Below are 24,807 nucleotides of genomic sequence, written 5' to 3' on the forward strand. Positions count from 1 at the left end.
TTAGGGAAATGACACCTTTCATAATAGTCCCAAATCATATAAAAATACCTCAGTGTGACTTTTATCAAACAAGTGAAAGATCTGTGTGACAAGAATGCCAGTGTCTGAAGAAAGATATTGAAGAAGGTCTCAGAAAATGGAAAGATCTCCGATGTTCATGGCTTGGCAGTATGAAGATAGTAAAAATGGCCATTTTCCCAAAGTGACCTACAGTTGCAATGCAATTTCCATCAAAATTCGATTCCAATTCTTCATAGGGTTAGACAGAACAATTTGCAAATTCATTTGGAATAACAAGTAAGGCAGGATAGCTAAAAATATCCTCAACAATAAAAGGACTTCCCTGGGAATCACCATCCCTGAACTCAAGCAGTTTACAGATCATTAGTGATAAAACTGTATGGTATTGGTACAGAGACAGGAAGATAGACCAGTGGAATAGAATTGCAGATCCAGAAATGAACCCACACACCTATGGGCACTTGATTTTTGACAAAAGAGACAAAAGCATCCAGTGGAAAAAGGATAGCATTTTTAGCAAAGGGTGCTGGTTCAAATGGAGGTCAGCATATGGAGTAGTACAAATCATCCCCTTCTTATTGCCCTGTGTAAAGCTTAAGTCCAGGTGGATCAAGGACCTCTACATCAAACCAGATCACTCAAACTAATAGAAGCAAAAGCGGGGAAGAATCTTGAACACATGGACACTGGAAAAAATTTCCTGAACAAAACACGAATGGCTTATGCTCTAAGATCAAGAATAGACAAATGGGACCTCATAAAGCTACAAAGCTTCTGTAAGACAAAGGACACTGTGGTTAGGACAAAACAGCAACCAACAAATTGGGAAAAAACCTTTACTAATCCTACAACTGATAGAGGGCTAATATCCAAAATATACAAAGAACTCATGAAGTTGGACTGCAGGGAGACTAATAACCCTATTGAAAATTGCAGTTCAGAGCTAAACAAAGAATTCATAGCTGAGGAATATGGAGTGGCTGAGAAGCACCAAAAGAAATGTTCAACATCTTTAGTTATAAGGGAAATGCAAATCAAAACAACCCTGAGATTCCACCTCACACTAGTCTGAATGGCTAAGATCAAACACTCAGGTGACTGAAGATGCTTTTGCAGATTTGAGAAAGAGGAACACTCCTCCATTGTTGGTGAGATTGCAGACTGGTACAACCATTCTGGATATCAGTCTGGAGGTTCCTCAGAAAATTAGACATTGCACTAGCTGAGGACAAAGCTATACCTCTCTTGCACATATACCCAAAAGATGCTCCAACATACAACAGGGCACATGCTCCACCATGTTCATAGCAGCCTTATTTATAATAGTCATAAAATGAAAAGATCCCAGATGCCCTTCAACAGAGGAATGGAAACAGAAATTGTGGTACATCTACACAATGGAGTACTACAGAGATATCAAAAACAATGACTTCATGAAATTCATAGGCAAAGAGAACGAACTAAAACATATCATCCTGAGTGAGTTAACCCAATGACAAAAACACACACATGGTTTGCACTCACTGATAAGTGGATATTAGGCCAAATGCTCAAATTCTCCAAGATTCACAGACCAAATGAAATTCAGGAAGGATGACCAAAATGCTGATTCTTCACTCCTTCCTTTAAAGGAGAAGAAGAATCCCTATTGAAGGGATAGGGATGCAAAGTTTAAAACAGAGCCTAGAGGAATGTCCATTCAGAGTCTACCCAACATGTGGCCTATACATATACAGCCTTCAAACTAGATAACGTGGATGAAGCTAAGAAGTGCAGGCTGATAGGAACTGGATATAGATGTCTCCTGAGATTCACAGCCAGATCATGTCAAATAGAGTGGCAAATGCTAGCAGCAAACCATTGAACTGAGAACTGGACCTCAGTTGGAGGAATTAGAGAAAGATTGAAAGAGCTGAAGGGACTTGCAACCCCATAAGGACAACCATGGCTGCCAAGCAGAGTTCCCAGAGACTAAACCAGTACCAATCACTATACAGGGACTGTGCCATGGCCTCATCTGCATGTGTATCAGAGGATGGTCTTCTTGGGCACAAATGGAATGAGCAGCCCTTGGTCCTGCCTAGGCTTGGAAAGTGTATGGCTGGTGAAGGGAATACTTTTATAGCAGAGGTGGAGGGCAATGGTATTCAGACTTATTTCTGGAAAACAAGGAAGGAATAACATTTGAATTCGAAATGAAAAATATCCAACTAAAAATCAACAACAACAAAATGGTATTTTGAGCTTCGAATCAAAATAAGCCACAGTCAGGAAACAGAGAATTGTATGGCTATGGTTTTCTTCAAACATGCTCAGGGCCCAGGTAGGTTCTGGGCCCAGGCTGAACCAAGCAGGTTCCTGCCACTGACTGCTCCTCTATTCCTGTTTCCAGAGGCATCATGCAGATTAATATTGGGCCAGAGATGTGGGCAGAGCTCGTCAGAAGTGGCTTTCTTTCCTGTGGTTTCAGGATTATCTGCATTCCTGGGTGTTCAGCATTTTCTGCCCCGGGATTTGTGTGCAGGATTACCGATGGCTTTAAACTCCCTTCTACCATGTTTATATGTCCTGGGAGGTGTTACAGAAAAATTAATGTTTATCCTATTAATTTGGTCAAAACTGTCATCGACAGAGTATAATTTAGAGGTAACTATATATTTGACAGCAAGCCTACACAGTGGATAATGTATGCATGATGAAGTTGAAATTCAGAGTTGGAAAAACAGTGCACAGTGACTGTATAAATGCCTGTGAATCTCAGTCTGACTGGGAAGTGATTTGATGCCCAGTCGCCATGAGAATGCAGAGATCCATCCCTCCCTGATAGCTGTGGGACTTCAGATGTTGACACTAATGATCAATATAGAAGGTTCTTAAGAGTGAAGTGTTTGAGATTACTCCTTTATTGACCAGAATACATCCAATTTACTTGATAGTAACCAGATGCAGGTAGTCAATATATACAGTCTATATCCTTATCAAAATAGAAAAGCAAATGAACAAAACGACAACAACAGATAAATAACAAATCTTCAAATGAATAGAAGGAGAACCAAATAACCAAAATAATTAAAAATTAACCAAACTTTAAATAGAGGAATTGCACTAAGCATTTTTTGCTGCTCCTTTTGCAGAATAGACTTATAGCCTGTGGCTTGCCTTGGAGACATAGTAGACAAGCAGTTAGTGATGGTAATAATCTTTTCAAGAGGAGTGGAAGTAGGTCTGTTTTGTTGGAGTGGAGGTATTAAGGAAAAAGCCATCCAACACTGAGTGTAAATGATATTACAGACTTTGTCACAAAGTCTTTCCAATATTGTGAACTGATCTCCACGAAACTGTTCTGGATGACCCATCAGGACAGGTACAAATTTACACGTGCACAGTCTTTCTGGATGACCAGCAGCTCTTGACTGATGTGCATCAGCACTTCTCTGAGTCCCTCAAAAAGTGTACACTTGCTGGAGAGAGGCAAGGTGAAAATACAGGGTATTCAATCCAAAGAAATCAAACTAAAGGAGGAAAATGCAGTCCACAATTGCTATGGAAATTACAGGTGAGATGCAATAGTGGTGTATTTGCTGTGCACACTTAGTTCTCCTCCTGTAGCACTTCTCTCCAAGGGAGATCTTGTCCTGGACTGTGTCATGTTCGAGTTTCTGCTGGAGAATTTCAGACCTAGCAGAGCAAGGGAAAAAAGGTTTAGTGAGTGGTTGTCAATTCAGCTCTCCCCCTTATATCAGCTCTATTCAGTTGGACAATCCAGCATGACCTGTCAGCTGAGGTCAGTCCCTGCATCCCCAAGTGTCCTAGAGTACCTGCACTTGGATTTATATCTCATCTTTCAAACTGCTAGAATTTGAACTGTGGACTATGCACTGTACTGGGATTAAGAGAAAAATGAGCATTTTTTCCCACTGGTCCAGGTATATGACATTGAATAATAACATTGTAGCTATGTCTAAATCTGAGTTCAAGAGAGGTATGAGCAACCTAGAATACCATGTGGATTCCTTCTGGAGAACATGCCCAGAATTGAGGTGAAATTTCTGATTATGTTAGCACTGAAGGAACCCGTCTAGTTTCCATTTGTAACCACTGAGTCTGCAAATACACAGAGAAGCCATCTCACTTCAAATTCATGCTCACTGCATAGATCCTGTAATCACTGAGAATGTGCTCCATGTAAATCTTCCCAGCGTACACACGGACATTAAAGGTGATTATGATGTAGAAACAGAACAGCACCCCTGTAAGTCTATGGCTAGTGTAAGGCAATTTGTGAGAGGACAGAAGAGAAAATGTCCTCAGATCTTTCCGGAGAGATCACAGGAAGAAAGGAGTAGAACATAGCAAGAAATCCAGAGGATCATATATATTGTTTCATGGGCAAAATTCACATGAACTGTACCAGAACAATACTCTGAGTAGCTCTTTAGCTGCCTGAGGCTGAAATCCAGGTGGGGTGGTCATCCACCCAAAAAGGGTATTTATATAGGGAAAGATATTCAAATGGCTTCTTCCAGCCTGTGTTCCTACCTGAACATTAATGCTTAATGTAAAGATTCCCCAGGATTCGCTGGAGGCATAAAAACAAATGTTGAGTGGGATATGTACATAGTGGCCAGATCCTATAGACAGCTCAGTCAGTGATGTGCTGTCCTCCCATAAACCGTCATAGACTCAGGGTTCTTTCTCCATTAACAATCTGGCTTAGCAAGTCCCAAAGGCTGTGTAGAGCTGTCTTGTTGCTCAGCAAAGGATCATATGTTGGTGGTGGACTAGACTCTTGTTCTTGTTCACTCTTTCAGACTTTCCCCAAAGTGTGCAACTTCTTCTAATCGGAGCTGTCTTTACCATAGCCTGAGTGACTTCATGCCCAAAGCTAGAATCACAGGAAATCTCCATAACCTGGATCCAAATCAACAAATTTTCTCCCCGTAATGTGATTGTTCCAGAGATAATTTGAATAAGTAAGTAAAAGCTTGCATGGATTATCTCACACTGAATCAGAATCTATGGAAGGGCTCCATCGTATGGTACACTTTTACTCCTTGGCTGATGGACGTCTGGATAGATTCTCCTTCAAGGTTACTCTGGGATCACTACAACATTGATGCTCCCTAGTTGCAATGGCAATACCTACTCCTTGTTGTGGAATCACTGGGTTAACTAAAACTTCTGTTCCACTTTCTGAACATGGCTTCTCATAGGGCTACCTGTTCTTACACTGTCAGACCCATTTGAAGCTCATCATTTCTCCTAACCCATTGAGGCTGAAATTAACTGAGAGAAAATGATGTTGATCGACAGCACTTGCAGAATGCTACACAGATAACATAGAGGAGCGCTTTGTATAATCTGTGCACCTAAAGGGCCTCCTGAAACTACCCTGTTCTTGCACCACAGCATAGCTATGGGACTTTTTCTGGATGACGATACAATTCCAAGCAACTCAAATTCTCAATGAATAAAATCCAAGCCAAACTCCCAGGGGAAGTTGTAGTGTGCCAAGGTAGCTCGAAAGAAATGGTAGCAGGCAATGTGGAAAGCAACCTTGGAGAAGACACAGTGAGTGACACAACCTTCCAGTGGGCTTTCACAATTCACAAAGAAAAGAGAAGCAGAATAAACTCATGGATTTTTCTAGAGAAGCCTTGCCCTTACCTCCCAGTACTCCATTCCTTTGATGTGCTCCAAAGGATTTCAATGCAGATCAGTAGTTTTGCCCCTAATCACTTGAAAATCTAACTTTACAGGTGTTTTTGTGTCCTCTTTTTGGGGGTTGCATTTCTAAAGGATTTTATTGTCCTGCTTCTACACCATAACAAAAAGGGACCTGCAAGCTCTAGGCCTGTACCATTTGTTACCCCTGTGAAACACGACTCACTTGAACATATTTCCACTCCTCCCCCAGACTTCACAAGATAATTCTGTTCTGAAATTTTTGGAAACAGAATAAATTAGTAATTTAAGTGTCCTTTTGCTGTACAGAGCTAGATGGAGATGCCAAATGACTGGGCAGCTCTATTTCATGTTTCATGGATGTAAAGTGAATGCTTAGAGTACTTTTCTCATGAAACTTGGAAATAGAGGGAAACACACCTTCACTACTGCAAACACACACACACACACACACACACACACACACACATACCCACACACACCACACACACACACACACAAACACACACACAAACACAGACACACAGATACACACTCGCATGCACAAATGAAAACTTTGCTCTTATGCAGCACATTTCCTGTTGAGTGAGGAATTAGTGGGAACAATGCTGTGTACAAGTCTCTTAGACTCAAGCAGGCTGTGCTGCCCTGGCCTGTACTCATTTCCACTTCAGGAAACCTTTCTATGCAGATACTTGCTGGTCTGACAAGTAAGTTACATGTTCTGCACAGATAGCCTAAACAACACAACATTAAATCCCCAAGAGAGAGATTTCTAGGAAAAGACTCCATCAAGCTCTATGCTGACTCATCATAGGCCCCTCACTAAAACTACCCTGTTTCCTTCATAGAAGACTTTGGAAGCATCAGAGAAGACAGTAACTCATGGTCACTTCCGAGGAACATTTGATCACATTAGAGTTCCTGTGATATTAAAACAACCTCAATGTCAGTCAGAAAAAGGCTAAATAAATAACATACAGTGAATTTTCTGAAATGCGGCACTGTGTACAATATTGAGAGGGAATCTATCCTGAAAGAATGCAGTGCCCATGATATAGTCAGCAAAGCAATGTCAGCAGAGGGTTGCACTCTAGGATTCCATGCAAGATCATGGTGAAGCCAATAAGACAATCCAGAATCTTCCCGGGGGATAACTCTGTTCAGGTAAAGTGAAGAAATCTAATCCTTATTTTTAAAATAGCTGAATGGTTTAAGAATGTGTTGAGACAAATAAGAGAGGGGGCTCCACTTGGAACTGGACGAATGATGCAAAGACTGCTGGCCAGCACAAAACAGGAAGCTTCATGTTTGTTGAGAGACCTAGGCTTAAAGGACTAAGTTAGATAATGACTGGACAAAACTGCATGTCATGAACTGGCCTCCCCGCATGCTCCCTAAGATGCAGGTCAGCACAGCAATGCACCTTTCTTGGTGAGAATTGGGGGTACATATGGATAACTTTGTTCTTGAAGTCTCAAATCTCTCATGCCAGCCCTCAGCCTTTGAGAAACCTTTTCCACATCCTTGGTCTTCTAACCAGCTTCAGGTTGTAAGGCCCAGTTATGAACTCTCCAGGAGCACTCAAATAAGACAGGACTGACATGCTGTTACACTGGCTCTGTAGTTACCCAAGATCTATGAAGCATTAAGTCACCATCTTCATATACAGGGACATGAGGGGAAGAAGAACAAAAGCCACCACAAATGACAATGAGAACTATTTCTTTGGCATTTCCACCAGGCTCTCCTCCTTGAAAACTACTTACTTCCTGAGTCTCACACGATCCCTGTAAAGAAAATGAGCTCCAGGCTTTTGCTTCATCCCTCAAAGCCCTGTTCTAGTCTAAAGAGGGCTCGCACATAGCACCCTCCATACATAATGGCATGTAGTGCTGTGCTGTGTGATCAACCTATCTCCCTTAATGAAGTGCAGATTCTCAAAGAGCAGGAGCATTTGCTTTCCAAACATGCAGTTTCTTGAAAAGGGGCTATCTCAACAGAGGGCCTTGTAAACCATCACCTGAATGAACACTTGGATGAGACCTAGGTCAGGACATGGATCAGTCAATAGACAGTTACATTGGTTTGTCTATGGTTATGGTAAGACCTGAGGACAACCTGACCCTGAGCCCTAACCCTACCTGCTGTTGCTTGGCTCTGGGGTCACAGATGTTCATTCCGGCCTCTTCACAGAACCTCTTTTTCTCCACAGAGGATGCTGGCAGTTCAGTCTGCTCCTCCAGCAGTTCTCTCTTCTCATTCAGCAAAATCTGTATATTGTTCTTCAATTGAGCTTGTTCACGTAGGAGCTGGGATTGCCTGATGCTGAACCACAATCAAAAAATGGTAAATCCCAGCCAGCTTCTATTTGCCTGTCACTCCTGCAAGTACAATCATCCCTTCAAGGGTCCTCATCCTCAGAAATCCCCAGAATAGAGCCACACTATACAAGTTAGCACCAATTAGAGGAGGTCAAATCCAGAATCCACATTCCACATTTCAAAGTACTTCTAAAAATCCTGACACTAAGACGGTTTATATAAATCAAGGAAGAAGAGATGGTCCATAAGGGAGCTCGTATGTCCATGGTATGGTGAAACCATCTTCACGTTGTGGGGAAAGCCCCTCTGAGGGGTAGTTGAAGACGCAATAGCTATACAATCTTTCCATGTGTTTCTCATGGATCACAGATCTTTAAAGCTCCTGTCAGAGTCCTAGAGATTCACAGTTCATTGATATTCCCATCATGGTGCAAACCTTTTCTATCTAGAGGAACTTTAACGGGGAAAATAACAATTGGAGGGTCTTCTACACCCTTCACATGTAGGACAACTGAGTCCAAGAGCTACAAATCTAAGACCCTTGCCAGGAGGCAGCCTTCTTGTTAAGAGTCAAACACCGTGGAACCAGAGCCCTGACTTTTGTTAAAGTCATACAGGACAGAAGCATTCCCTGCCTAGTGCTGTGTTCTCATCTCTGTCAGCGACTCACCGGTAGGAACTGTTCACTTGTATGAGCTCCTTGTACCTCTCCATGGCATCACTTATTGAGTTGGTCATCATTTGCATAGCCATCATTCTCATCTCATGTTCAGATTGAAGTACTGGCAATTCGACATCCAGCCTGGGTTAGGTCATGGCCAAAGGAACAAATAACCATCTGAACTCACGATTTCAGAATTAGGAGAAATGTAAATAAAAATATATATAATAAAAAAGTTCAAATTCAAGGAATGGTGGAAGGGAAGAAAGTGGCAAAGTCAAAAACCAGACCAAAACCCAACAGTGAGACTCAATCCACAGAAAATATTTCCATGTAAATAAGCAAATTTTGTTTTGAAATAAGGACTCCTTAAAAGCCTGGGGAGATATGGTTCTGCAAAGACTTACTATATAGGAGTGGGCAGAGCCTGAGACCTGCCTGTTTGGAATAACAACTGTCAAGAATTTATTCCCACAGTGACCCTTTCTAGGTCACAATAAACCATCACTGGATAGTTAAAAAAATAAAAAACTAACGATCAAAGCAGGTAAAAAAAGTTAGGTGAAATCAGACTGTTCTCTCAATTACTTAAACCCAGTATATAGCACATACTTGCTCCTTTGAAGTAGTTGTACTGATTAAACTTATTATCCTGGGCCCAGGAGAACTGAGCCACGGTACCAATTGGAGGGACCTGACCTTCAAGAGCTGGCCAGGTGAGCATGATGGAATTGACTAGTTCAGGAAGAAGATCGCTCCAGTCTGTGCCACAGCTTTGGGCCCAGCGAAAGCTGTGATGACATTTCTCTTGTTTTGAAAGCAGGTATACTCAATCCTTGGTTTCTATTGTTACATGAATTCTCAGAGTGCATAACTAAGTTTGACAGGGAAGAGGATTTATAGCACCTCCTCCCCTCAGGAGAGTCCTGGGTGCCACCAAGGTATACAGAAGGAGCAAAGTGCTCTGTTGATCAGTGTGGGCCTCCACGTACTCATCACTTTCATGACCTGCAGACTGTTGATCAAACAAATCCTCAGACCCCATCAAAGGTCCCAGATGTCCTGATCCTGAGTAAAACACCACATATACTTCCACATATATACATACCAACCCATATCCAAACACATTTAGAATGCCAACTACATGCATGGAGGTGCCATAGAATCAGAGTATAATGAACAAATTCAGAGGAAAGAGTGATGCCGTGCAGGCATTTCATTCACTCCCACAGCTGCAGCAAGTGTGACCAGGTCCTTCCAGCTGCTGACAGAACCAATGCCTCTCCAACCACCTCAGGCTAAACTACAAAAAAGGTTAACTCTAAACACACAGCACCTAGCTTATCTCACAAGGTAATGCCTGCCAAGGCTCCTTAAAATCCAGCATGAGAGGTGAAACTCTCTCGTGCTATGAGGAAATCTCGGGTTAGCAGAAAGAGAGCACAAGACAGTGAACAGGTTACTGGGCATAATGACTACCTGTGGTCCCACTCATCATAGATATAAAGGTCCAGGATTTGATAAAGTTCATCCCTCTCAAATTGACACTTCTTGATTTCAAATTTGAGCTCCTCCAGTTCCTTTAGAAGCTCCTCTTGCTTACTGATGACACTTTGGGATGATGCCTTCCTACCAAAACCTATAGAAAGATAAACCCAAGTGAATTTGTATATTTGATGGACCACAGGCAGAAAAGATCCTTCTGAATCCCAAGAGGAGGTTGAGGAAGGGAAAATGGTAGAGACTGGGTGAATCCCTAAAAGAGCAGAAAAGCTTTCTTAAAGGTGGATTTTTAAGCTATGTCCCTCTTCCCAACCTCTAATGCCATACTCGTGCCACACTCACTATTACAGGACCCCTCACCCTGAAAAGTATAACCTGACTGATACATAAACATCTGGGACAATGTTATCTCATATCAGATGTGGTGCAGTCAATCCTGGAGTTCATAATGCTTAGCACCATCAAGCTCTAACCAAGTGTGGTCCAGCCCAAAGTGTTTAAGAACTCAATTCAAGACTAGGGGTGCATCCTTCCTTGTTCTTGCCATCAGAGACTTATGTAACCTACAGTAATCTAGAGGATGAAGTGCTTAAACTCCCAACCATGGATATTCACATTGTTAATCTCACAGTGCCTCCTCCTGCCATTCATTGACACTCACATTTAAAAAGCTTCAAGAAAAGACACTGAAGGCACCATTTTCTGGCTTTCTCTCAAATTAAAGAGTAGGAACTCTTGACTCTTGGTTTGCCTTTGAGAAATCCCAAGGCTCCTGCTTGTAAGGCCTAGTCTTAGAAGGCACATCTCAAACCTACCTCCTTGAGGATATTCCCCAACTCTGCCTAGGACTCACCAAGCCTTCCCCAGCATGATTTCCTCCTTCTTGTTTCACTAGAGAGGGGGTCAGCTTCCCTCTGACCTGGTGTGGTCTCTCCTTGATCTCCCCTCTCCTTCCGAAATAGCCTGAGCAGCTGGCGAAACATGCCTGCTTGTGAACCCAAAGGGAACTGAAGTAATATCCCAAAGGCGGTTGGTGTCACCACAACACTGGTGACATCACTGAAGATTCTAGGGATCTCTTAGATACAATGGAGTGTCCAGTGAAGGGCTTACTGATGATGTCACTGGAAATTTCTATGGCCTACCTACTAACCAGCTCTCCACAAAGTGATGAATTTCTCGGGGACCCTTTCCTCCAGTCTCCCATGTGTCACTGGGAATACCATTTGGCAACCTCTATTTCAAAGCTAGATATGTCTCTCTGCTTCATTAGAAGTCAACAATGCTTTTGCTGGGGAGAGTTGCTTACAACCCTCAATTGGAGAACAGATTTTTCTTAGCACCCAAATCTCTAGGGGCCAAGGGGGAGGCAGTTTTTTCTTAAAAGTAAATCTACTACCTGAGAAAATGCATGTGACACACATTTCGATTCCTAAGCTTTTCCCTTTTTCTGGAGGCCAATGTGTTTCTTCTATACCTCTGAATATATGAAACCGAGAAATAGTTGATTAGTGTGCAGTCCTTGACAGCTGACATTGTTTCCAATTACATAGCCATGTATTTCACAAAATCAATGGTATATAATCCTATTTTTTTGCAATAAAAACTCCTTTTTCTTGGGAACATAGGGACCAACTACAGGGCATATATAAAATAATAAATTTCTCTCCCTTTTATATATAAAGTAGGGCATCCTCCCTTTCTCAAATATAACAAGACAATTAAATTGGACATCAGTGAGCAAATGTCAACTTGGAGCTTGTGTTACTACATTGTAACCACATAGCCATCACTTCTCCAATATCATTCTTCCTGAATAGGCAAATCAGGGCATGAGAATATTGGGGGCTGCACCATGATCCTTTACTCCTACCAAACATAAGAATCAGGAGGATGGGAAGGGAGTGGAATGGCCTCAGTTCAGGTTGAACCTCAATTTTAATGGGTCCATAAGTTGAGGAGGGAGTCAATTTGGCATTGTGATATATGGATTCTGTCTTCTTATCCTTGGTGCTATAATTCCACCTGAATGTGTGCTATAATGCCACCCCACCTCACAGATGTAAGAGTGAAAATCATGTTTGACCTTTCTGGGAAGAGCTCTGCCTTTTACTACCATCTAGAGTTATACAACATCACTTTACAAAGCTCAGAAGAGAGGGGTGCAGATGTGCACCCCTTAGAAGTTGAGGATCTTTTCTTCTAATTAAGGCACTTGTTTTTTCTATGTAATTTTTCCCTTGCTCTTTTACTAATGGTGGCTGACTTCTTTCCTGGCCTGAGGTAAACTGGAGTCCAATCTTTTGGATTACTGAACATTCTATTTTTGAGATGACAGGCCCACCAAGGGTCCTACTGCATACAGAAGGTATGAATAAGTCTCATGGGCTGGAGTAAGTTAAAAACGTCTGTGACAACAAAGAACTGATTAAGAAAACAAGAGACCAGCTGCTCATCAAGATCACAGTTGTATGATAGTAAGAAAATGTGAATAGGCATCAGGTGAAAAGATAAATTAATTAGGAGGTCATAGACCTAGAAGGGTTATCCTTTGCTCTCAGTGGAGCTGCCATTCTTTCTGCCATTCCTCACCCTCTACCACAGGACCAGAGACTTCCCCAAACAACTGGCTGGCCTTGCCAAAGACCTGGCAGGGCTTCTCCCTGTAGAATAGGACACGTAGAGTCCTTGAGGACTCACCAAGAGGTCTCCTCCACACAGGTTCCTTGTTGTCAAAGGGAAATGTTCCTGCAGAATCCTGCCATGGCAGCAGGAATTTCAACCTGGCTGCTCTTGGTCCAGCTCACTGGATGCAGGCCTGAGGCCCAGGGGTATCTGGGGAAAGAAGCAGTAGGCACTACCTCACAGCTCTCTCTTTGTTGGATGCAACTGCTAGGACTGTGATGGGATTTTTGTTTCTTTGTGTGTTTATTAGAAATACCTACAAAGCTGATTAAAGTTGTAACATGCCTTCATACCCAGCGTGCAGAATGTTTTTAAATCGTTGTTGTTCCTGTTTTATGTTTGGATTTTGTTTTTTAATCCCCTCAGGAAATTTGCCTGTGCTTAGAATGTTAAGCATGTGCTCGGGAGGGATCGATTATTCAAGTTAGGCAAAGCTTTTGTTCTCACCATCCACTCCACAGATGATGCCATTACTTACTTTGAAATAAGAAAACAGTTATAGAGAAGTAAATTAATCTGTAAGCTATCACAGAAGAAACACATCATGATTGTGGAATGGCACCCCAGTATTTTGTATTTCCTAAGTTATTTTTATTTTAAACTTTTATATTGGACTTTTTGGGAACATTTCATTTTTTTTAAATCCTTAAAGGTATCTTTTATTCCTCTCCTGACATTTACAAGGTGGAATTTCACCTGTAATTGTTAGTCCAGATAGTTTGGTCAATGGCTTAGATATCACCCTGGCCTAGTTTCCTTGGCATAAGCTGTGTTAGAAGCAGACTCAAAGGTTCAGGACTCAACAAATAATGAATTCCACTACATCTGGATACCTAGCCTCACAGCCAGGAAGGGACTGTATTTCCATTCACTATTTAAAAAAAGATGCAGTTCATTAACATGTAAAAAATTTCTCACGTATATTAAAGTGTTTACCATGGTCATACAGTTTTTCAAATACCTGGCATTCATCTTTTTCCAAATCCTAAAATTTCTTTCTTATTCACATTTTCTTTTTTTGATTATCTAAGTATTATTATCATTTTTTAAAATTTTAGTTTTTTTAATAGATATATATTTTTTATTCAAACTTTATTCTCTTTCCCAGCTTTTGGTCCATAAGCCCCCCTGCCGTGCCCTCTCCCATATCTATGGTCCCCCAATCCACGCCACTTAGAAACCCCTTCCTGGACATTCCCCTGCACTGAGGGTCCCACCTTGTTAAGAACAAGGGCTTCCCCTTCCACAGGTGCCCCAACAAGGCTATTCTCTCCTACATATGCAGTTGGACCCCTGGGTCAGTCCATATATAGTCTTTAGCTAGTGGTTTATTTGGTTGGCATGACTGTTCTTATGGGGTTGCAAGTCCTTCAGCTCTTTGAATCCTTCTTTTAATTCCCATAAAGGGCGTCGTGTTCTCAGTTCAGTAGTTTACTGCTAGCACTGACGTCTTTATTTGACATGCTCTGGATGTGTCTCTCAGGGGAGATGTATATCCGGTCCCTTTCAGTAAGCACTTTTTAGCTTCATCAATCTTACCTATTTTTGGTGGTTGTATATATATGGGCCACATGTGCGCAGGCTCTGAATGGCTGTTCCTTCAGTCTCTGCTTTAGATTTAGCCTCCATATCCCCTCCTATGGATATTTTTATTACCCATTTTAAGAAGGAGTGGGAGCATCTGTACTTTGGTCATCCTTCTTCTTGAGTTTCCTGAGATCTGTTGCATCTTCGGTAATTCAAGGTTTTGGTCAATATCCACCTATCAATGAGTGCATACTGTCAATGAGGGGTGCTGAGAATCTGGAAGAGAATGGGGGACAAGAGACGTGACGAAGGACTCCAAGACAAGAGTCTGATCAAGGCGACAATTTTATTTTTCCCCAAGGCTGAATTTGTACCATAAAATGGGTAACAGAGAGAGGAGAGAAGTAAAAAACATTTACCCACGCCAAGGACACAATATTCATGTGGTCAGGGATTCGGCTGATGTTGACAGGTTGTCAGAAAGGTCGTAGGTTTGTCATATCTATTAGTCAACAGGATGTTGGTTTTTCAGAAAGGTTACAGGTCATGACATTGGGTATCTTAACGTCACACGTTATCATATGATTATTCATCTTGACCACCACATTTGTATTAGTCTTCTGCAGCTGGCTGGGGATTTTCCATGAACCCAGTCATAGTTAATGCTAACCATAATAATAACATCAATAATGGAGGGCTTCAAGGCCATCACTCCCAACAGCATACCCAGTGTGTTTTTCTGTGATTGGATTACCTCACTGTGGATGAGATTTTCTATTTCTTTCCATTTGCCTACGAATTGAACGTAGTCATTGTTTTTGATAGCTGAGTGGTACTCCATTGTGTAGATGTACCACATTTTTCAAATCCATTCCTCTGTTGAAAGGCATCTGGGTTCATTCCAGCTTCTGGCTATTATGAATAAGGCTGCTATGAACATATTGGAGCATGTGTGTTTGTTGTATGTTGGAGAATCTTTTGGTTATATGCCCAGGACAGTTATAGCTGGGTCCTCAGGTAGTGGAATATTCTATTTTCTGAGGAACCTTCAGACTGATTTCCAGAGTGCATGAACCAGTTTGCCATCCCACCAACAATGGAGAAGTGTTCCTCTTTCTCCACATTCTTGCCAGCATCTGTTGTCACCTGAGTTTTTGATCTTAGCCATCCTGACTGGTGTGAGGTGGATTCTTAGGCTTGTTTTGATTGGCATTTCCGTGATGACTAAGGATGGTGAGCATTTCTTTAGGTGCTTTTCAGCTGTTCGATATTCCTCAGCTGAGAATGTTTTCTTTAGCTCTGAACCCCATTTATTAACAGGGGTGTTTGGCCCACCGTATTCTAAATTCTTGTGTTTTGTGTATACTTTGGATATTACCCTCCATCAGAAGCAGGATTGGTAAAGATTCTTTCCCAATCTGTTGGTTGCCTTTTTGTCCGAATGACACTCTCCTTTGCCTTACAGAAGCTTTTCAGTTTTATGAGGTCCCATTTGTCGATTCTTGATCTTAAAGCATAAGCCATTGGTATTTTGTTCAGGAAATTTTCCTTAGTGCTCATGTTTTCGAGACTCTTCCCTACTTTTTTTCTATTAATTTTAGTGTATCTGGTTTGATGTGGAGGCCCTTGATCCACTTGGACTTAAGCTTTGTACAGGGTAATAAGAATGGGTCAACTTGCATGCTTCTACATGTTGACCTCAGGTGAACCAGCAACATTTGTTAAAAATACTATCTTTCTTCCATTGGATGTTTTAACTCCTTTGTCAAAGATCAAATGAGCATAGGTGTGTGGGTTCTTTTCTGTGTCTTCAATTATGTTCCACTGATCTGCCTGTCTGTATGCCAATACCATACAAACTATTGCTCTGTAATACTGCTTGAGGTCAGAGATGGTGATTCCCCCAGTTCTTTTATTGTTGAGTATAGTTTTTGCTATCCTGAGTTTTATGTTATACCAAATGACGGCAAATTACCATATTCATCCTGCCAATCTCTGAGCATGGGAGATCTTTCCATCTTTTGAGATCTTCAATTTCTTCAAGATTTGAAGTTCTTGTCATACAGATTTTTTACTTGCTTGGTTCTAGTAACAGCAAGTTATTTTATAGTATTTGGGACTATTCTGAAGGGTGTCATTTCCCTCATTTCTCTCTTAGCCTGTTTACCCTTTGAGTAGAGGAAGGCTACTGAATTGTTTGAGTTAATTTTATACTCGGACATTTTGCTGAAGTTGTTGATCAGGTTAAGTAGTTCTCTGGTAGAATTTTGGTGGTGCTTATGTATACTATCTTATCATCTTCAAATATTAGTGTTTTGATTTCATCCCTTCTAATTTTTACCCTTTGACCTACTTTCATTGTTTGATTTCTATGGCTAGGAATTTAAGTACCATATTGAAAAAGTAGGGAAAGAGTGGGCAGCCTTGTCTAGTCCCTGATTTTAGTGGGATTCCTTCAATTTTCTCAGTTTCGTTTGATATTAGCTACTGGTTGGATGTATTTTGTATTTTCCTATATTTAGATATGGGCCTTTAATTCCTGATCTTTCCAGGAATTTATTAATAAAATGGTACTGAATTTTGTCAAATGATTTCTCAGCATCTAATGAAATGATCATGTGGGTTTTTTTCCTTTCAGTTTGTTTATATGGTAAATTTCGTTGATGGATTTCTGTATATTAAACCATCCCTGCATCCTTGCCATAGGCCTACTTGATCATGATGGATGATTGGTTGGATCTGTTCTTGGATTCAGTTTGCAAGAATTTTATTGAGCATTTTTGCATCAATATTCATAAAGGAAATTGGTCTGAATTTCTCTATCTTTGTTGTATCTTTGTATGGTTCAGGTATAAGAGTAATTGTGGCTTCATGGAAGGAATTTGGTAGTGCTCTGTCTGTTTGAATTTTGCGGAGTATTTTGGACAGTATTGGTATGAACTCTTCTATGAAGGTCTGATAGAATTCTGCACTAAATCCATCTGGTCCTGGGCTCTTTTTGGATGGGAGATGTTTAATAACAGTTTCTATTTCTTTATGAGTTATGGGGTTGTTTAGATGGTTCATTTGTTCCTGATTTAACTGTGGTACCTGGTATCTGTATAGAAAATTGTCCATTTCCTCCACATTTTCCAGTTTTGTTGAATATATGTTTTGTAGTAGGATCTGATGATCTTTTTAATTTCTTCAGATTTTGTTGTTATGTCTCCCTTTTATTTCTGATTTTATTAATTTGTATACACTCTCTGTGACCTCTGGTTAGTATGGCTAAGTGTTTATTTATCTTGTTGATTTTCACAAAGAACCAGCTCCTGGGTTTGCTGATTCTTTTGATTCTCGGTTTTGTTTCTTCTTGTTTGATTTCAGCCCTGAGTTTGATTATATCCTGCCTTCTACTCAATTTTTTTTCTAGAGCTTTTAGGTGTGCTGTCAAGTTGCTGACATATGCTCTCTCCTGTTTCTTTTTGCAGACACTCAGAGCTGTGAGTTTTCCTCTTAGCGTTGCTTTTATTGTGTCCTATAAGATTGGGTATGTTGTACCTTCATTTTCATTAAATTCTAAGAAATCTTTAATTTCTTTCTTATGTCTCCAATGACCAAGCTGTCATTGACTTCAACTTCCATGTATATGTGGGCTTTCTGTACTTTTTGTTGTTATTGATCAGCAGCCTTAGTGCGTGGTTTTTTGAAAGGATGCATGGGATTATTTCTATCTTCCTGTACCTGTTGAGGCCTGTTTTGTGACCGATTATATGGTCAATTTTGGAGAAGGTACCATGAGATGCTGAGAAGAAGGTATATCCTTTGGTTTTAGGGTGGAATGTTCTATAAATATAGGTTAAATCCATTTGTTTCATAACTTCTCTTAGTCTTTCTATGTCTCTGTTTAATTTCTGTTTCCCTGATCTGTCCACTGATGAAAGTGGGGTGTTTAAATCTCCTACTATTATTGTTTGGTGCAATGTATGATTTTTTTGAGCTTTAGAAAGGTTTCTCATTGTTTAGGGACACACCTGCTATATACTTTACAAATATAGCAATAACCCAGAACATCCGCAGGAAGCTGTGACCATTGGCCACATGAGGATGACTGTCTTTCAAAATTCATCATGATTTTTGATAAGATCTTCCACATAATTGGTGGCTTGGCTTCCCACAAACATGTTCCATTTGTCTAGAATCTCCTCCTTGGACAGTATCTCATGCTTGCTTTTGTCTGACTCATACACCAGATGCTGGGCCTCAGCCTGTGCATGGTCATAGTCCTGAGGGAGGATCCAGTGGTGAATCTCATCCTAGTCCAGCTTCCCATCCTTGTTCAGATCTGGCAAATCATTGAACTGCTCCCCAGACAAAACCCAGTCTGTCTTAGGGCAATTGTCCTCGTGAGAAAAAGATGTCCACAATGTACTCATCCTGGTCCACAAAACCATCCCCATTCTTGTCAATATCCTCCAGGGTTTCCAGAACTAAAATCTCCTCATATGTTCTAAATCCTCTTAGTGCAGAAAAGCAATGAACCCGACCTGAGTACCTGTCAGGTCACCGTCAAGGCCTTAAACCTCCTCTCATCTCGTGGAGGCACCTTTTTAAAGTTGTGATGAGCAGAGCTATCTTGGAATTCAGCAAGGTTTCCCAGGTAGTAGCCATAGGTGGCCTGCCTGTATTCTTCCCAGGAGATTTTTCATCTATGTCCCTGTCATAATCCTTCCAGAGTTTAGTCACATTATGGTAGATGTATCTTTTCTGTACCTGTTTGATCCAAACTTTCAGGTCTTCAGTAGTAACAAGGCCACCTCCATCATTGTCAATTGGATCAACAATTTTCCCCAGCCTCTCCTGCTCTCGTCCAGGATTAGCTATCAAAGGTCTTGGAGTCCTCCTTGCCCAGGAAGACCTCATGATCGTACAGGAAGCTGTGCTTGTCCTCTGGTGGCCACTGGCCCTACTCTGAATCGGGACAAACCATGTGCTCCTTGTTCATCATGCTCTTGGCCCTGAACGCCAGGACCAGTGCCAGCAGCAGCCCATGGAGTGTCCCAGGCTGACACCATGCACCACAGTTGCGATCAAAGGGAGGCAGCAGTGAAGTAGGGACTCAGAGCACCTTAGCCCCTGTCCATCCAGAGAGGGCTTTTGTTACATTTCCAATGTTATCCCTTTTACTGGTTTCCCATCCAAAAAACCCCTTATAACATGCCTCCCCCTTCTACTATGAGGGTCTTACCACACCCACCCAAACATCCAGGTCTACCTGCCTCCCTGTTCTGGTTTCCCCTACACTGGGGCATCAAGCCTTGACAAGACCAAGGGCTTCTCCTCCCATTTGTGCCCAAGAAGGCCAGCCTCTTCTACATATGCAGCTGTAGCCATGGGTCTGTCCATGTGTACTCTTTCGATGGTGGTTTTGGCCCTGGGAGCTCTGGGTGTTTCTTAGTGTTGTTCTTATGGGGCTGTAAACCCCTTCAGCTCCCTCAATCCTTTCTCTTAGTCCTCCATTGGGGACCCTGCTCTCAGCTGAATGGTTGGCCTCAAGCATCTGCCTCTGTATTTGTCATCCTCTTTACCCCACTCTTTTGAGCAGATCACCACAGAGCAACGAAGATGTATTGTCTTGGAGTGATGATGTATAGACAAATAGATGATTTCTTAATTCCTAATGATGGTTCTATAATAATTCTTAAAATTAGATTAGTAATTTTAAGCTTTTATAATAGGACTGCTATTATGTTCTTTCTGGTAATCAAAATTGCATTGAGAACCCTGCCATTCTTAAAGTATCATGAGTGAATTGCTTCTGCAATACCAAGCAGTCATCTACAAATTAGAGCCCATTCTAAGAGGGTATTAACCAATTAACCAAGGTTCATAAAAAGAGAACCAATGATTTACTATAGGTGAAAGGACTGAACATAAATAATTGACTGGATTTGCCTATAGGTAATTTCACTTATTCTTTTCTCATAAAAATTACAGCTTTTACTCTCCATGAACGTGCAGAGCCAGTAACAGATGGTGACAGTTTATCCTGATGATTACTCTTCATGGATGTGCATGTAAACATTCTATGTCGTAAACTGATTATCCAACTTATGATTTGAATTCTTGTGCAAACTTGTGGTGAACTTCTCACCATGTGATGCTGTGTTCAGAAAGATATACAAATGCTGCAGACAAAGAGAGAGAAAGCTTTTTAGACAGAACTGAACAGAACAGAACAGAACTGAAGAAGAACTTAGAAGTAAAGGCATAGCATTGAGAGTAAGGCATTGAGAGTAAGGAAATCATTGTGTGATAAGAGCAAGAGGAAAGGAGATAAGAAGAAGAGAGCAAGGAGAACCTTTAAAGCCAAACTTTATGGAGGCAAACTTTTGTAGAAATTTTAGGAAAACTGAAGAACTTAGAAATAAAGGTTAAAATCACTGCTCTTCAGCCTTCAGCCTGGCTCACTGGCTAGCCTCTGCTCTTCAGTCAGGCTCACTGGCTAGCCTCTGCTCTTCAGCCTGGCTCAGTGGCTAGCCTCTGATCTTCAGTCAGGCTCACTGGCTAGCCTCTGCTCTTCAGCTAGGCTCACTGACTAGCGTCTGCTCTTCAGTCAGGCTCACTGGCTAGCCTCTGCTCTTCAGTCAGGCTCACTGGCTAGCCTCTGCTCTTCAGTCAGGAGTGGCTAGCCTCTGCTCTTCAGTCAGGCTCACTGTCTAGCCTGTCCTCTTCAGCTTGGCTCATTGGCCTATGGGGCCCTAGCACATCGCTTAACCATCTGCTCATGACTGCCTGACCACAATGACAACCTGACTGCCCTGACTTCTTAAAGTCGTCCTCTAGAAAGAGCACAAGAAACCAAAGAGAAAAACCACAGGGACCTTTTCCAATGGGCTTTTTTCAACCTTAAGTACTTTCGTTATTTCCTTAAAAAAAGTGAAATATAATTTCTGTAATTCATATGGCCAAGAGAGCTGTGCAGTAGTCATTGCTTTATGGAATTTGGTGCTAAATCAAAGGATTCCTTTATTCTATTACGACGTTATCTGTATGTTGTAAGATGTATCTTTGGAAAACACAACACCAAATTCCTAAAATCTAGATGTTTTAAGACGTCAGCTCATGGACAAACATAACTGCTTACCTATCTAGACTGGCCTTTTTTGCTATACTGCAGGTACAATCAATTTTCCACATTACTTCCATGATTTTCAAGAATGATTAAGAGAAAAATAAGTTGAACATAATGGCCAGAAAGGGGATTCTGTCAAGTTGTCTTGTGTGGGACCAGATAACAAGCTATGACTGGTAAGCCTAAAATCACCTGTTCCCGAAACTGACAGAACTTACAGAAAATACATACTTTCTTATCATTCCTCTGCCCCGATGGTCAGAGATTTAATGAGCACCTACTACGATCCTAGCACTGTGCATCTAAGGGTGTAATGGTTAATCAAAAACTTAATAAAAAGCTTAATTAAGGAATAAAGAAAAATGAACCATAATTTTGAAACTCAGAATTCAATATAGGCAAAACCACCATTTCTTTTTTTTTTTATTAACTTGAGTATTTCTTATATACATTTCGAGTGTTATTCCCTTTCCCGGTTTTCGGGCAAACTTCCCCCTTCCCCCCTCCCCTTCTTAATGGGTGTTCCCCTCCCCATCCTCCCCCCTTGCTGCCCTCCCCCCAACAATCTAGTTCACTGGTGGTTCAGTCTTAGCAGGACCCAGGGCTTCCCCTTCCACTGGTGCTCTTACTAGGATATTCATTGCTACCTATGAGGTCAGTGTCCAGGGTCAGTCCATGTATATAGTCTTTAGGTAGTGGCTTAGTCCCTGGAAGATCTGGTTGCTTGGCATTGTTATACATATGGGGTCTCGAGCCCCTTCAAGCTCTTCCACTTCTTTCTCCGATTCCTTCAACGGGCGTACTATTCTCAATTCAGTGGTTTGCTGCTGGCATACGCCTCTGTGTTTGCTGTATTCTGGCTGTGTCTCTCGGGAGAAATCTACATCCTGCTCCTGTCGGCCTGCACTTCTTTGCTTCGTCCATCTTGTCTAATTGGATGGCTGTATATGCATGGGCCACATGTGGGGCAGGCTCTGAATGGGTGTTCCTTCTGTGTCTGTTTTAATCTTTGCCTCTTTATTCCCTGCCAAGGGTATTCTTGTTCCCCTTTTAAAGAAGGAGTGAAGCCCACAACGGCGGATCCCGGATCGCAGCAGCTCTCTGCTCCCAAACCCCGTGGGAGAGAGACCTCACCGCCTGATCAAGTGGGCACTACTGAGGCTATAGAGCGGAGGAGACCACCAACACTGCCCACCCCTGCCCACATCCCTGGCCCAAGATGCAACTGTATAAGGCCTCTGGGTTCCCGTAGGGGAGGGTCCGGGAGCGGCAGGACCACTGCGTCTGAGACACTGCCGGAACCTGAAGGAAACAGACCGGATAAACAGTTCTCTGCACCCAAATCCCGTGGGAGGGAGAGCTGAACCTTCAGACAGGCGGACACGCCTGGGAAACCAGAAGAGACTGCACTCTGTGCACATCCAGGCGCCAGAGGAAAACACCAAACGTCATCTGAAACCCTGGTGCACGGAGGCTCCCGGAAGGAGCGGCACAGATTTTCCCGGTTGCTGCCACAGCGGAGAGGACTTAGGCAGTACCCCACGAGCAAACTTGAGCCTTGGAACCACAGGTAGGACCAACTTTTCCCCTGCAAGAAACCTGCCTGGTGAACTCAAGACACAGGCCCACAGGAACAGCTGAAGACCTGTAGAGAGGAAAAACTACACGCCCGAAAGCAGAACACTCTGTCCCCATAACTGGCTGAAAGAAAACAGGAAAACAGGTCTACAGCACTCCTGACACACAGGCTTATAGGACAGTCTAGCCACTGTCAGAAATAGCAGAACAAAGTAACACTAGAGATAATCTGATGGCGAGAGGCAAGCGCAGGAACCCAAGCAACAGAAACCAAGACTACATGGCATCATCGGAGCCCAATTCTCCCACCAAAGCAAACACGGAATATCCAAACACACCAGAAAAGCAAGACCTAGTTTCAAAATCATATTTGATCATGATGCTGGAGGACTTCAAGAAAGACATAAAGAACTCCCTTAGAGAACAAGTAGAAGCCTACAGAGAGGAATCGCAAAAATCCCTGAAAGAATTCCAGGAAAACACAATCAAACAGTTGAAGGAATTAAAAATGGAAATAGAAGCAATCAAGAAAGAACACATGGAAACAACCCTGGACATAGAAAATCAAAAGAAAAGACAAGGAGCTGTAGATACAAGCTTCACCAACAGAATTCAAGAGATGGAAGAGAGAATCTCAGGAGCAGAAGATTCCATAGAAATCATTGACTCAACTGTCAAAGATAATGTAAAGCAGAAAAAGCTACTGGTCCAAAACATACAGGAAATCCAGGACTCAATGAGAAGATCAAACCTAAGGATAATAGGTATAGAAGAGAGTGAAGAGTCCCAGCTCAAAGGACCAGTAAATATCTTCAACAAAATCATAGAAGAAAACTTCCCTAACCTAAAAAAAGAGATACCCATAGGCATACAAGAAGCCTACAGAACTCCAAATAGATTGGACCAGAAAAGAAACACCTCCCGTCACATAATTGTCAAAACACCAAACGCACAAAATAAAGAAAGAATATTAAAAGCAGTAAGGGAAAAAGGTCAAGTAACATATAAAGGCAGACCTATCAGAATCACACCAGACTTTTCGCCAGAAACTATGAAGGCCAGAAGATCCTGGACAGATGTCATACAGACCCTAAGAGAACACAAATGCCAGCCCAGGTTACTGTATCCTGCAAAACTCTCAATTAACATAGATGGAGAAACCAAGATATTCCATGACAAAACCAAATTTACACAATATCTTTCTACAAGTCCAGCACTACAAAGGATAATAAAGGGTAAAGCCCAACATAAGGAGGCAAGCTATACCCTAGAAGCAAGAAACTGATCATCTTGGCAACAAAACAAAGAGAATGAAAGCACACAAACATAACCTCACTTCCAAATATGAACATAACGGGAAGCAATAATCACTATTCCTTAATATCTCTCAATATCAATGGCCTCAACTCCCCAATAAAAAGACATAGATTAACAAACTGGATACGCAACGAGGACCCTGCATTCTGCTGCCTACAGGAAACACACCTCAGAGACAAAGACAGACATTACCTCAGAGTGAAAGGCTGGAAAACAATTTTCCAAGCAAATGGTCAGAAGAAGCAAGCTGGAGTAGCCATTCTAATATCAAATAAAATCAATTTTCAACTAAAATTCATCAAAAAAGATAAGGAAGGACACTTCATATTCATCAAAGGAAAAATCCACCAAGATGAACTCTCAATCCTAAATATCTATGCCCCAAATAAAAG

At 41.7% G+C, this 24,807-nt stretch overlaps 1 protein-coding gene across 1 annotated transcript; it reads right to left on the reverse strand.

Annotated features, from left to right (window-relative positions):
* Positions 1 to 2,908: 2,908 nt before the first annotated feature.
* LOC148003434 (disks large homolog 5-like) lies at positions 2,909 to 11,259 on the reverse strand. Its single transcript, XM_087568657.1, has 5 exons — positions 11,048 to 11,259; positions 10,171 to 10,330; positions 8,701 to 8,832; positions 7,851 to 8,034; positions 2,909 to 3,699 (listed from the first exon to the last, which is right to left on the reverse strand). Exons 1-5 carry the CDS (start codon positions 11,175 to 11,177, stop codon positions 3,694 to 3,696), a joined length of 612 nt encoding a protein of 203 aa, XP_087424783.1. The 5' UTR covers positions 11,178 to 11,259; the 3' UTR covers positions 2,909 to 3,693.
* Positions 11,260 to 24,807: the final 13,548 nt, after the last annotated feature.

Source organism: Rattus norvegicus, chromosome 9 (assembly GCF_021556685.1).
Source record: "Rattus norvegicus strain SHRSP/BbbUtx chromosome 9, alternate assembly SHRSP_T2T, whole genome shotgun sequence".
Lineage (NCBI taxonomy): Eukaryota > Metazoa > Chordata > Mammalia > Rodentia > Muridae > Rattus > Rattus norvegicus.

Bases quoted from the DNA above. Each gene is read 5' to 3' on its own strand.
- LOC148003434 (XM_087568657.1), bottom strand. From the start codon at position 11,177: ATGTTTCGCCAGCTGCTCAGGCTATTTCGGAAGGAGAGGGGAGATCAA. The intron at 10,331-11,047 runs GTGAGTCCTAGG...ATCTTTCTATAG, and splicing joins ATCATGCTGGGGAAGGCTTG to GTTTTGGTAGGAAGGCATCA. The intron at 8,833-10,170 runs GTAGTCATTATG...GACCTAACCCAG, and splicing joins TATGATGAGTGGGACCACAG to GCTGGATGTCGAATTGCCAG.